Below are 14320 nucleotides of genomic sequence, written 5' to 3'. Positions count from 1 at the left end.
CTCTGTAACATGTGTACTTGGTTCCCATGGTCCCTAGAACATTTAGGACACAGGTGAAAGTCCCTTGTAACCCAATGATGTAATTGTACAGGTGTTTTATATACCCGATGTAAGATAAACAGTTGGGTCAAAGTAAATTTTTAATGCTGCATAAATAGTTCTTTGTAAAGTTGATTATGATGTACAGAAACTTGCTTTTTGAACAATCAACTCCTCGTATATGTAAAGAAATCACCTTCTATATTATATGTTACCTCAACTGCCCACAAAGAAAACACTTCTAATATACATTAGACCGGGGAGGCCAAGCTGTGATGCCAAACACAAATCCAAATTAAGACGACACTAGAATTGTTTTACCTGCAGGTTGAGGCTGGTCCTGGCTGTTGACTGAGTCCATACTTGTATCCACATCTGAAAAGAAAAATCAACAAATGTTCAACAAAGGCATAAAACAGCACATAATCCTCATAATATCAATTTGAAATTAAAGGCATGCTCCAGCCTAGGTTGAGAGTTGAGACTGCAGCACAATGGCCATCCCATTGCCTAAACTTTCTTTTTACAGTCTTGGGCCACCAACGAATGGCAAAAGACATACACAATTCTCTTTAAGATGTACAGTTAGGTCCATATATATTTGAACACAGGCACAATTTTAGATTTTTTCAGGTATTTACTAAAACATATTCAGGCTATAGTTATATAATAGATATGGACTGAAAGTGCAGATGCTCAGGTTTAATTTGAGGGTATGTACATCCAAATTGGAGGAAGGGTTTAGGAATTACAGCTCTTAAGAATAGCCACCCCCCTTTTTTCAAGGGACCAAAAGTAATTGGACAATTGAATCAAAAGCTGTTTCATGGCCAAGTGTGGGTCACTCCTTCGTTATTTCTTCATCAATTAAGCAGGTAAAAGGTCTGGAGTTGATCATGCATTCAAAGGAGCTGTCTATGCAAGTGAAACAGGCCATTGTAAGGCTTCAAAAGCTAAACAAATCCATCAGAGAGATAGCAGCAACATTAGGAGTGGCCAAATCAACAGTTTGGTATATTTTGAGGAAAGAAGAATGCACTGGGGAGCTCAGCAACATAAAAAAGGGCCTGGACATCCATGGAAGACAACAGTGGTGGATGATCACAGGATCCTCTCTATGGTAAAGAAAAACCCATTCACATCATCCAGACAAGTGAAGGACACTCTCCAGGAGGTGGACGTATCATTGTCAAACTCTACAAACAAGAGAAGACTTCATGAGAGCAAATACAGAGGGTTCACCACAAGGTGCAAACCATTCATAAGCCTGAAGAATAGAAAAGCCAAAAAACATCTTAAAAAGCCAGACCAGTTCTGGAAAAGCATTCTTTGGAGGTAATAAAACTAAGATTAATCTGTACCAGAATGACAGGAAGAAAAAAGTGTGGAGAAGGCTTGGAACAGTTCATGATACAAAGCACACAACGTCATCTATAAAACATGATGGAGGCAGTGTGATGGCATGGGCATGCATGGCTTCCAGTGGCACTGGGTCATTGGTGTTTATTGATGATGTGACAGAAGACAGAAGTAGCCGGATGAATTCTGCAGTGTTTAGAGATATACTGTCAGCCCAGATTCAGCCAAATGCAGCAAAGTTGATTGGACGGCGCTTCACAGTGCAGGTGGACAATGATCCAAAACACACTGCAAAAGCAACACAGGAGCTTTTGAAGGAAAAGTAACGAAATATTCTGTAATGGCCAAATCAATCACCTGATCTCAACCCAATTGAGCATGCATTTCAGTTGCTGAAGGAAAAAATAAAGGCAGAAAGACCCACAAACAAAGAACAACTGAAGACAGCTGCAGTTAGAGCCTGGCAAAGCATCAGAAAGAGGGAAACCCAGTCCTTGGTAATGTCCATGGGTTCCAGACTTCAGGCAGTCATTGCCAGTAAAGGATTCTCAACAAAATATTAAAAATTAACATTTTATTTATGATTATATTTATCTGTCCAATTAAATTTAAGCCCCAGAAAATGGGGGGACTGTGTATAAAAATGGTTGCAGTTCTTAAAGTTTTTACTTGATATTTCAATTCAACCCCTTGAATTAAGGCTGAAAGTCTGCACTTCAAATTAATTTGGATTGTTTCTTTTTAATTTTATTCTGGTGGCGTACAGAGCCAAAAGTATGAAAATTGTGCCTGTGTCCAAATATATATGGACCTAACTATCAGATGGCAATGTGGGCATACACAAAATTTTGACAAATTTTTTTTAAAGGTAGACAACTTACAGATGGCTTAGCCACACTCTGAATAGAAATCCGCCAAGAATAACTTTTCAGAGAATGAACTAGTTTGAACATAGGCTAGAATTCCACTTAAACTACTTCCAGGCCGCCAACCGCACATATACTGCGGCAGGGCAGCCCGGCTGCGCGAACCAACGTACCTGTACATTGGTCTGTGCATTAGATACCGTGAGCGCATGACCGCCGGACTCCATGTTGACCGGTCACCCGCGATCGCGGTAAAGAGAGGCAGAACGGGGATCTGCCTATGTAAACAAGGTAGATACCTGTTCTGACAGGGGAGGGGAGGAGAGGAGGAGAGAGAGATCAGCTGTTTTAAATAAAAAGCATGTTTTGCACAGAACAGGCCAGATCCTCCTCTTCTCGGGTCCCTTGATGAGCCTTCTCCCCCCTTGCTGAGTGCCGTAGGCCAACGAGGATGGAGTTGCAGTAGTTAAGGTGAAAGATAACAAAGAGTGAATAAATTTGGTGGTGTAATTGCTTAAGAATGGGCATATTTTGGAAATGTTACTGAGGTGAAGGTGACAAGATTTAGAAAGAGATTGACTATGGGGCCAGGAGAGGAGGAGAAGTCAGAGTACAGGATTAAACCACGTGTCCTGGCATAAGACAAGGGTCTGATAGTTGTACTCTGGATTTTAATGGAAAAGTTGGAAACCCACCTTTTGGATTATATGGAACTACATTTTGGGGTTCTCCATTTGGACTCCCCTATTATTTAATATATTACTCTGTTCTGATTTCCACTGGCACCTCCTTGTGTTTTATATTTTTTTATTATTATTTATATATGTGTTATTTGATGTTCTTTCCTTAGCTCCTGAGTGGGCAATTTTGTTGCTCATTTGGTTATGTTTAAAAACCATAATAAAAATGACTGAACCAGAAAAGCTGGGAGTGGGTGGGGCTGGGGGCAGGAAATATTATGAGCTCAGTTATGGAAAGATTTAGCTTTCATACGATGTGATATCCATACTGACATGTCAGTTAGTAAATCAGTGATGTGCGAGGAGACTGAATGGGAAAGCTGACAGCCTCAGGGTAGCCTACGGAAAGAGGAAAAGGAGAGGAGGAGTTGGAGTTGTAGGTGACACTGAAGGAGTGCTTAGATAGTTAGGAAGTGAACCAGGAAAGAGAAAAATGTAAAGGCCAAATGAGGGACATTTTTTGAGTTCAATTATATCAACAGCAGAAGAAAGGTTTAATAGTTTGAGTGCAGACTAGTGGCCATTGCTTTTAGAGGTTAGTAAGGCAGTTTCAGTGGAGTTCTGTATGCAGAAGTCAGATTGTAGGGGGTCAAGAAGCTTGTTATTAGTAAGGGAGCAGCTTAGATGCCTGTAGACTAGGCATTCTAGAAGTTGAGAGGTAAATGGGAGCAAGGAGATGAGTCTTAATATGTTCTGAGTGGTGGGGTTTTTTTAAGTATTAATATGACCAGTGCATGTTTTACAGGGGAGAGAAAGATGCCAGTAGAGAGGGGGAGATTAAAAAAGAAGTTTAGCCAAAAGCTTTTTTGAGCATACTCTTCTTCTGGGTCACAGGGGTGCGCTTACTTTTGAGCTCCTATGACCCAGAAGCTAAAGCTACTTTCAGCTGACATCACAGAGTCGCTCCAGGCTGTCAGGCTACCCCTACTGTCATGATCCACTCAGCTGCCTGATTGACATCCATGTGCTTAGAGCTGGAGCCAGCTGTGCCTGTCCCCTCTTCAGCCTGGCTCTCCAGTGAGAGCTGGAGGGGCAGAGTGGAGAGCGGTGATAGTCACTGCTCTCCCCTCCAAGCGGACTAAGACCTAAGTGATCAATGGTCATCTAATCACTCAGTCCTCCGGCTTGGAGCAGGTGGGGGACAGCTGCAGCATCAGACTGATGCTGCAACATTGAGGTGATTATGTACATTTTTTTTTTATTCCCTTATTTCTCCTTTAAAGAAGAAGAGGGGTTTTCAGGTCACTTTAAATAGTTAGTGTGGGCCAAGCTGGCAGTGCATGAGTTGACCAATTAAGACACTGGGAGACGAAGTAGGGAGTTAAAGTTAGAAAGCAGTTGACATACGAGGGTACTAATAAAAGTGAGGTCTATTTGGCAGCACGGAGGGAGGATTGTATTTCAAGAGGGCAAATTCTTACTGGGAATTCATTAACTTCCAATATTAAAGTATAACACGTGGAATAAGACACATTTTAATTTGCTTCACTAAACACAAAGGAAGGTATGGCATAATAGAGGATCAATCCTTTATTGACCACATATCTCCCATGGGATACTCCTTATTATAAATCCGAAAGGACAAAGCCACACACACTACCCTCTTGAAACATAGCTACTCCCAGCAACTTGTTCCCTGACCATCCCATTTTTTCCTTTGTAGACCACTTAGCATTCACCCAGAACACACCAAATGGAAATCAAAACTATTTTATTCATACATTCAAGAGAGAGAATAGATTTGCATATGCATGAGCTAACATCTTTTGAACTGTCAAGCTCTGGTCAGGAACTTTTAAGAAAATCTCTCTGTGGAATGCTCATTCCCCCTGATTTGTGCCCATCTGCATCTAAAATGGTCTACTGACTGTGCAAGATAAAACTTCTATCAGTTTTTGCTGCTCTTTGCACTGGTGGTGAGATATCCCCTTTCTTTGTGTCCCAGTTAACGTCGCCATTGGGACAGGAAGTTAGGAGAAATTTCCAAAAGAAAAAAACACTTAGTAGGCAGTAGAGCTGCACGATTAATCATTAAGAATCAAGATCACAATTCTTTCCCCCTTGGGATCTTAAAGCATTTTCCTGATTCTATGCAGAGCTCTCTGCTCAACCCGAGAGCTGTCAAAAAAACCCCCAAAAAACAGGCAGCCTGCCAAGTTTCACAACATTCTTCAGCGCTGAGCTAATTGTAAACATTGTAACGTTTTGTTCTTTAGATCAAAGGAATGAACTTCGGTCTGTAAATGAGAGAAGTTTAACCACTTAAAGAGTAAACCTTTTCCTGACACTTGTTGGTTTCAAGGTAAAATCATTATTTTTTGCTAGAAAATTACTTAGAACCCCAAAACATTATATATATATATTTTTTAGCAGAGATCATAGAGAATAAAATGGTGGTTGTTACAAGATTTTATGTCACACTGTATTTCCACAGCGGTCTTTCAAATGCATTTTTTTTGGACAAAAATACACTTTAATGAATTAAAAAAAACTAAACAGTACAGTTAGCCCAATTTTTTTGTATAATGTGAAAGATGATGTTACGTCGCGAGAATCTTGATCTTTATTCTAAGCAAAAAAATTGTGATTCTCATTTTTCCCAGAATCGTGCAGCTCTAGTAGACAGTAGAATAGGGAAAGGATAGAATTAGCTTTTTATTGCTTTGTTACTGTTCAAGATTTTCCTAAATTGTTCTCTTATTGGATAAGGTACATTGCCAGCACAGTGATGTCATAATTTCCACCTCATCCAATTGGGAAACACTTTGCATTCATTGACAAAATGCAAAGTGTTCTCTGAATGGCCTATATGCCAAACAAGCATCCTCCTGTGCTTATTAAACAGCAGAGCAGCCACTTGCTACAGGATCCAGAAGCTAGCGTTACCTACTATAGTGATTTCCAGCTTCCACGGGGATTGGCCAGGTATAGTACAGTACATGTATTACACTTGTCCAGGCTTCATCTTTAAAGTGGTTGTAAATCCTTACAAAACACTTTTTGCTACAGATAAGGCTTACCTGTAGCTACCCTGGATATCTCCTAAACCTGAATGGTTTAGGAGATATCCCCTGTATTTGCATGTGCCGACATTATCGACACGCGCACTAAAGCAAACTGAAGCAATGGCACGTACGTGCCATTGCTTCAGTGGTTGTGCCGTTACCGGTGGCTGCCGCATGCAAGCGCGGGAGTGACGTCATCACGGCTCCAGCCAATCACAGCGTCGGAGCCCGCGATACTCATAAGTAAATCCGGGAGCGATGTCGGGCGCGGGAGCGGTGTACGAGGACGGCTGCAGGGGCTTCCGATCTCAGGTAAGTAATCCATAATGAGCTAGTATTAGAGCTGCACAATTAATCGTTAAAAAATCGTGATCTCGATTCACCTCCCCTGACGATCTCTCGATTCTTTCATATAAACAAGTGGAGAGACTTTATCTGCTCACTCAGCTGTCAAAAAAAAGCATCCAGGCATTCTGCCAAGTCTCAACTTGAAACATTGTAACTAAGCTTCCTTCTTAGATCAAAGGGAAAGAACTTCTGTGTAAATAAACAATCAAGGCAGCCTGCCAAGTTTTTAAACAACTGTAAATGCAGGAAGTTTAACCACTTAAAGTCTAAATCTTTTTCTGACACTTCTTTCTTAAGTTAAAAATCAATATTTTTTGCTAGAAAATTACTTGGAACCCCCAAACATTATATATATTTTAGCAGAGACCCTAGGGAATAAAATGGCAATTGCTGCAATATTTTATGTCACACTGTATTTGCCCAGCGGTCTTTTAAATGCAGTTTTTTGGGAAAAAATACACTTCAATGAATAAAAAAACAAAAAAAAAAAAAAACGAAAGAGTAAAGTTAGCCCAATTTTTTTGTTTTAATGTGAAACATGATGTTACGCCGTGAGAATCGTGAGAGAATCGTGATCTATCTTCTAAGCAAAAAAATCGTGATTCTCATTTTAGCCAGAATCGTGCAGCTCTAGCTAGTATGCTATGCATACTAGCTCATTATGCCTTTGTCATGCAGGTTTTTTTTTTTTTTTTTGTCCTAGGGTTTACAACCACTTTAAGTGTATTTTTCGAAGAGCAAGCAGCATAAGTGCCTGAATTTGACCTGGTATCAGCTTCTTGCAATCCCTGTACAGCAAAGCTCAGACTAAGGAAGGTGAATTAACACAAGGAGCCAATCATTTGTACTGCAGGGTTTCTGCCCTACCACACGCGGATGTGCCAGAGCTGTGTACTGTAAATGGATTTAATGAAATACAAATCCTTGTATATTTTTTTATTAGTATTTCATCTTTGTATTTCTCTGTTACTTTAGTAATATAACGCCTTTAGACGTCTAACTTTTCCCTGGTCTGAATACTTGCCCCAGGTCAGTGATGCAGAGAGTAAGCCAGTAGGTTGACATAACAGCCCAGGCATTTTGAGAAGGAGATTGGAGCACTATGGCTGTCTCATGACAGATTGATTTTAAAGCTTATTTATTTCAAATGTATACCTAAAATGAATAGACCGGCTAAAGTTCAGCCAAATCCTACAGTATCCATCAAGGTCAATCTGTCTTTGCTGCAGAAACTGGAACCTACAGTATATATCTGAAAACAAAGTATAAAAATACTGACAAGTTTATCTGGGTATAGATAAAGCTTTCGCAGTCAAGTAATCCTGCATTAATGTTATGATTTAGAGGTGAAAAATAGCAGATACGAATATGAAATAGAAAAAAAAATGAACGTGCAAATTTACTGGGAAGGATGCACTGATGCAAAGTATTTGCATATTTTTGAACTTCAAGTTGCGGCTTCTTATGAATTGTCTTCAGATGTTTTTCATAACCAAGGAAGACACTGGAAGACCCAATACACATCAAAGCCGCTGCAACTTCTTGTGAAGCTAAACATTTACAGTCTTCAGGCCAATTATTTAAATGAATATTGAGTACCACTCCTTATATACCTCATCGTATTTCCTCTGTAATGTTATGTAAATCTTTTATGATGAATATATGGGTCTGCTACTGTCAGAAGGCAAGAAAGCACAGAAAAACTCATAATAGCAACATTTCATAGATAAGAACTGGAAGCAAAGCAGCCAATAGACTTTAAGGAAAAGTTTGGATTATATAAAAACAAACATACATATTCACCTCTATGCTGCAGCATCGGTCTGGTGCTACAACTGTCCCAGGTCAGCTCTAAGCCTGAGAACTGAGTGATCACATGACCGCCGATAGCCCAGTTCTTGGTCGGCTCAGAGTGGAGAGCGGTGACTATCAGTCACCACTCTTTGCTCTTCCCCTTCAGCTCACTGGATGGCCAGGCTGGAGAGGGGGCGGGTGCTGAGTGGAGGAGCCAGCTGCCAATCAGGCAGATGGGTGGATCCCGACAATATGGTTGGGATACTTCCAGAGCCTGGAGTGGCTCTGTCAAGTCAGCTGATATCAGGTGGTAGCCCATTATAGGCTCACTCTGGGTCACAGAAGAGCAAAAGTAAGTGCACTCCTGTGACCCAGAAGAGAAGTATGACCAAAAAAGCTTTGACCATACTTCTCTCCTAATTACTGCAATTATTTTTTTTTAAGTAATTTAAATAATTGTATTTAATTTAATTTAAGCACTTCCTCAGACAATGGTTTCTAGCATCAAGAGAAACCAGCAGCATTCAGTAAAGAAAGCACATCAAAATCTCCATATTGTGGCAAACTTGGTGCCCCCTTTATTTAAAAAGTAGGGTAAAACTACTCACAAGACAGTGTGGTATACAAGTTTCAAACAAACCACCACTCCGCTCACTTTGGTGGATGTGATGGCATCAGTGCTAGGCTCCGCCCTACACGCGTTTTGTCTTAACTGGTGTTTCCTGGGGCCATTAGCACAAAACGCATGTAGGACGGAACCTAGCAGTGGCGTTAAGTCTGTTATGTTTCAACTTACTTTAACAGACTAAGCTGTCTAAGCAAAGTAGCAATTCGCAGGTTGAGACAATCCATTTACCATTGACAGGGGTTCTTACAATAGTCAGTTTTTATTCATTTATGTAAAACCTTTATCCTAAAAGGAAAAAAAATGAATTGCTGTAACTACTTGTTAAAGTGTTATCTGGAGCTAAGCTTCAATTTAATAGTCAAGTGCATCAAAACCTGATAGTTTAACACACCCTCTCTCCAGACTGACAATGTTGCTGTCCAAAGCCTTTACTACTTCATCCAGAATGCAGACAACCTAAGACAGAAAGTGTGTCACTGGCCAGGTGAAATAAAATGGGCCTAAAATAGAAAACTGGTGCAGCCACCACATGTAAACATTGGTAAGCTGCAATGTATTACATATTTTTTTTTTTGGGGGGGGGGTTAATACCGCTTTAAGATTTCTGCTAGGGAGAAAGTAGAGAAGAGACGTTGCTGGAAGTGGCAGCAGAGGAGCTCTGAAGGATACGATTGTATTACCTGGAATATTATACAGAGGCAGTGTGATTGGGTGCTAGTTTCCTCACTTATGTGCTATTCAGCTGCACTTTAATCTCAGAACCCCTTTTTTGGACATCTCCTGTGAACTATTCTCCTCGTGGACTTTTATGAATTTTAGATTTAATGTTCAGCGCTGCACCTTTATCCTTTTTATTTACTTGTGTTGACCTTCATCAATATTGTGCTTGCAGCTTATTTTAGTGACTGTGCATATTTCCTACAAGCGCAGCAGTTACGTTTTTATTTGATTAAAGGAGAAGTTCTATGGATCACAGGAGTTTAATTCGTTCTGCACTCCTGTGACCCATTTTCAGCCAACAGTGGGCTAAAACCAGCTGTCGGTTAATGTCACTCAGCCAGTCCAGGCTCAGGAAAGATCCCAACCATATGGTCGGTATCCGCCCAGAAGCCCGGACTGGTACCTGGCTCAGCCTCTCAGCGATCTGCTGAGAGCCTGAGCCAGCCTTTCCCACCCCCTCCACAGTCCAGTGCTCAAGTTAGCGCTGGACAGGAGGACAGGAGAGCAGAGAGCCACTGACTTAGGCTGCATTCACACCTGAGCGTTTCGTCTCAGGCGGAAAGTTGTGCATTTTTACCGCAATTTTTACCGCGTTTTTGTACAGGTCAAAAGGTCACCAATGCAAAAAGCAGAAAAACACCTGCAATCTTCCCAAAAAGAAACCCGTGTTTTTTTTTGAGCTTCAGGCATTTTGCTTCAGGTGACCAAACGCTCAGGTGCCATTTAAATGAATGGGATTTTGCTTGTTGGGCATTTTTCGGGCATTTTTTCTGGCGTTTTACGATCTGAAATCGCTCAGGTGTGAATGCACCCTGACAGTCATGGTTCTCTGCTCAGAGCGAACTGAGTAATCAGCAGTGTTTGATCGCTCAGTTCTAACTGCAGAGCAAGTGGGGGGCATATGCAGCATCCACCTAGGTAAGTATAATTTTTTTATTTTTTTTTTTAATCCTGAACTTCTCTTTTAAAGGAGTTGTAAAGGTACGTGTTTTTTCACCTTAATGTATAGGATACATTAAGGTGAAAAAACACCTGTCAGTGCCCCTCCCCCCCCCCCGTTTTACTTACCTGAACCCTCAAACTTGTCCCACAGGGATGCGCCGTCTCTCTGCCAGGAGGTTCTCGGCTGATGATTGGATAGATGGATAGCAGAGCAGCCATTGGCTCCCACTGCTGTCAATCAAATCCAATGACGCCGCCACCAGGGGGCGGGGCCGAGTCCTGCATTCGGCGTCTATGGACGCTGAATACTGGACTCGGGAGCGTGCTGGCAAGGTAATCTCCCCCCCCCCCAGGTAGAGCGCCTAGGGGGTTATCCTAACACAGCCAGATCCTGGACCAAATAGAAAAGAAAACCCTTCTAATTTAATATGAGACTATTTCAAGGACTTTCTCCATTTGGTCTATTTCACAGTCTGCAAGATGTCTAAACTACCTCAATTGATCCAATGTCAAAGCAACGGATCTACTACTGGTTTCTTTCAGACAATAAAACAGCCCATGTGTTACAACTTTTCGCAAGAAGCGTTGTTTCCAAGAACCCACAGCACCGGATGAAAGAAAATATGTATAATGAATTACATCTTAAAATTCCAACATCTTCAAAAATTTAATAAAAAAACAAGGAAGGCAAGAACCCACAAAAAGCATCACCAAATGTGTCGCACGTTAGGTTTGTGCTGAGGTTATTCCACACTACGAACAATGCATCTGAAGAGCCAAAAGTGTGAAACTGTGGTCTCCCAGCCTACATTTCTACATTCAACTGTAGAATGTTTGGAGGTTAACTCATACCCCGGTAACTTAAAAAGTAATTAACCGTGAAACAAAAAAGCAATTTATTGCAGGTTTTTTTTTTTTTTTTTAATCCTTAAAGCTGACGTTTAGCTAAAGAAAAAAAATCTCACAGCTTTTGTCACATCACTTACCAGAACAAAGGTGAACCAGGAGAATTGTCACTGCTGGGATGCCTGTCTTCTTCCTGTCTGTGAACGTCCAGCGCTGCAATGGTTAAAAGCTTCAGGTCTTCAGGCAGAACGACAGTACAGATGGTTTGAGGGGACGGGTGGACCCGCCCTCTCCTTCCTCCTCCCTCATTGAGAAAAGCCTTTCATTGATTACACTGCCTGTAACACAACCTGTGAATGGGGGAGAGAATTCTGTGACTGATCAGACTCTCCCCCATTCACTGATTGCATTACAACCTATTTTCTAAGGTTGCACCGATACTTTTTTTTTTACCACCGAATCGAGTACAAGTACAAGTACTACCTAGCCACTACCGAGTACTGATATCTTTGCGGTGTCATCTGAGCTCATACAAAATGAATGGGCTCAAATCGCATGCCATTTGAACAGGAATGTGGTGTGATTCCTGTCCGAATGGCATGCGATTTCCCACACCGCTCTTGTGTGAACCCAAGCTGAAGTCACTATGACAAGCCTGGGTTCACACAGGGGCGGTGGGGGAAACTGCACCGCCTTCCTATTCAAATCGCATACGTTTCTTTGCAGTGCGATTTAAGCCCATTTATTTTGTATAGGCTCAAATCGCACCGCACTGGTGCAAATGCTCCGATACCTGAAACTGATGTCTTTGAGATGCTTAGTATCGGCACTGATACTGATATCGGTCCAACCCTACTATTTTCCTTTAATTAAACAAATTCTGAAGGGTCAGTTTAAAATCATCTGACTGGCATAATAAACACTTAAAGTGTAAGTCCACCCTAACACTAGAATCCCTGCATCTACAGACAGCCACGATCTAACACTAACCTATCTAGCCCTGTAAAGAAGAAATCAATATACATACCTTTTTTGAAGTCGATCCAATCTGGTCTCCAAGCTCTGCAGAGGACACATCCGACAACGGCTGTGATATGAATGGGAAGTGACGTCACCCATAAACTTACTGTGGGGCTTCTATTGTCGGCTGCCTTCTCTGCACCCGCCTCCACAGCAAAGTCGCAGCTGACACCTTAGCATGGGATCGGATTGGCTTCAAAGAAGGTATGTATACTGATTTCTTCTTTACAGGGTTAGATAGGTTATTCTTAGATTGTGGATGTCTGTAGATGTAGAGTTTTTAGTGTTAGGGTGGACTTCTACTTGTAAGGTGGCCATAGACAGTTCGAATCTCAGCCGTTCAACAGGGACCAGTCGAGATTCAAACCATGTATCGGCAGGCAGATTGTACTGTACCCAAGTCGATCCATTGATTGACTTGGGTACAACCAGCATGTCTGATTTTTGGGATGTGATTACAGCCAGTGGCTATAGCTGCTAGCAATAATCACTCTGTTTTCCTGGTGAGAACACAATAGCTTTATTGCCTTTGTTTTTTAAGTACTTTTAGCTGATTTAATCACTTACTCAGCATGCAGTTTCTTTATCTCTTAATCTTTGCTTATGTTTCTCTTTAGGTTGGTGCCATGGCTGCTGCCCAAGGTTTCCTCTTTAACTGCTTCCCGACCAGCCACTGCAGTTATACTGCAGCAGGTTGGCTCCCCTGCGCGAGCTATCGTAGCTGTATGTCGGCTCTTTAAGAAGCTTTAGCAGGCGGGTGTGCGCCCCAGGAGGCGCGCGTGCACCCACAGCTTGTCCCCGACGGGCACCCAAGATCGCTGAGCAAGAACCAGGATCTGTGTGTGTAAATACACAAATCCCGGTTCTCTCAGGGGAGAGGAGACAGATTGTGTGCTCCTATTAAGTAGGAACACTGATCGGTCTCCTCCCCTAGTCAATCCCATCCCCCCCACAGTTAGAACACACCTAGGGAACTCACTTAACCCCTTGATCACCCTCTGGTGTTAACCCCTTCCCTGCCAAAGACATTTATACAGAAATCAGTGCATTTTTATAGCAATGTCAATGATTCCAAAAAAGTGTCAAAAGTGTCCGATCTGTCTGTCACAACGTCGCAGTCCCGATAAAAATCGCAGATCGCCGCCATTACTAGTAAAAAAAAAATAAATAAATAAATTTGCCATAAATCTATGCCCTATTTTGTAGACGCTATGACTTTTGTGCAAATCAATCAATATACGCTTATTGCGATTTTTTTTTACCAAAATTATGTAGAAGAATACATATCGGCCTAAACTGAGCAAGAAATTTTTTTTTTTAATTTGAGGGATATTTATTATAGCAAAAAGTAAAAAATATTGTTTTTATTCAAAATTGTCGCTTTTTTTTGTTTAAAACGCAAAAAATAAAAATTGCAGTGGTGATCAAGGTGGTTAAGGGTGGCTTCTTTCTCTTGCAGTGCCGTATGGAGTCACCCTTGCATGCAGGGACTAGAGTTGTGTCACCTTACACTGTGTGCATCAACATAAACACACAGGGGGCATTTACTAAAACTGGAGCATGCAAAATCTGGTGCAGCTCTGCAGAAAAAACAGCTTTCAGGTTTTATTGTCAAAGCTCAATTGAACAAGCTGAAGGCTACCATGCACATCTGCACCAGATTCTGAATATTCCAGTAGTAAATCTCCCCCACAGATCTGTAGTCTAGGATGCCAAGACACTCCCCTGTCCTTCACTCCTCCCTCCTCAACAGACTACCTGGAGACTGCACTGTCCACTATTTCCTGTGAAGACCAGATGTTCAGGAAGGCAACAATGAGAGAGCAGAAACCAACAGCATGGAAAATTGTAAACAGCAAGTGCTAGAGTAAGAATTTCAACTGTTTATTTGGGAATGTTTATTTTACACATCAATGAGTTCATAATGTTAAGCTTAACCACATGACCTCCAGAAGGTTTTACCATCCTTAATGACCAGACCATTTTTGCTTATCAGCACTGTGCTACATTCTG

At 41.5% G+C, this 14320-nt stretch overlaps 1 protein-coding gene across 4 annotated transcripts in view; it reads right to left on the bottom strand.

Annotated features, from left to right (window-relative positions):
* Positions 1-14320, bottom strand: part of IKZF3 (IKAROS family zinc finger 3) — a 187439-nt gene that overhangs the window by 101949 nt on the left and 71170 nt on the right. For all 4 annotated transcript variants that reach the window (XM_073608017.1, XM_073608018.1, XM_073608019.1 and 1 more), the window contains exon 2: positions 361-414. In XM_073608017.1, the coding sequence (XP_073464118.1) occupies positions 361-414 (54 nt within the window). The remainder of the gene's footprint in view (positions 1-360; positions 415-14320) is intronic.

This window comes from Aquarana catesbeiana, linkage group LG12, assembly GCF_042186555.1.
Source record: "Aquarana catesbeiana isolate 2022-GZ linkage group LG12, ASM4218655v1, whole genome shotgun sequence".
In the NCBI taxonomy this organism is placed as follows: Eukaryota; Metazoa; Chordata; class Amphibia; order Anura; family Ranidae; genus Aquarana; species Aquarana catesbeiana.
Note: the sequence above shows the minus strand (reverse complement) of the source record. Positions and strands in the feature narration are given on the sequence as shown.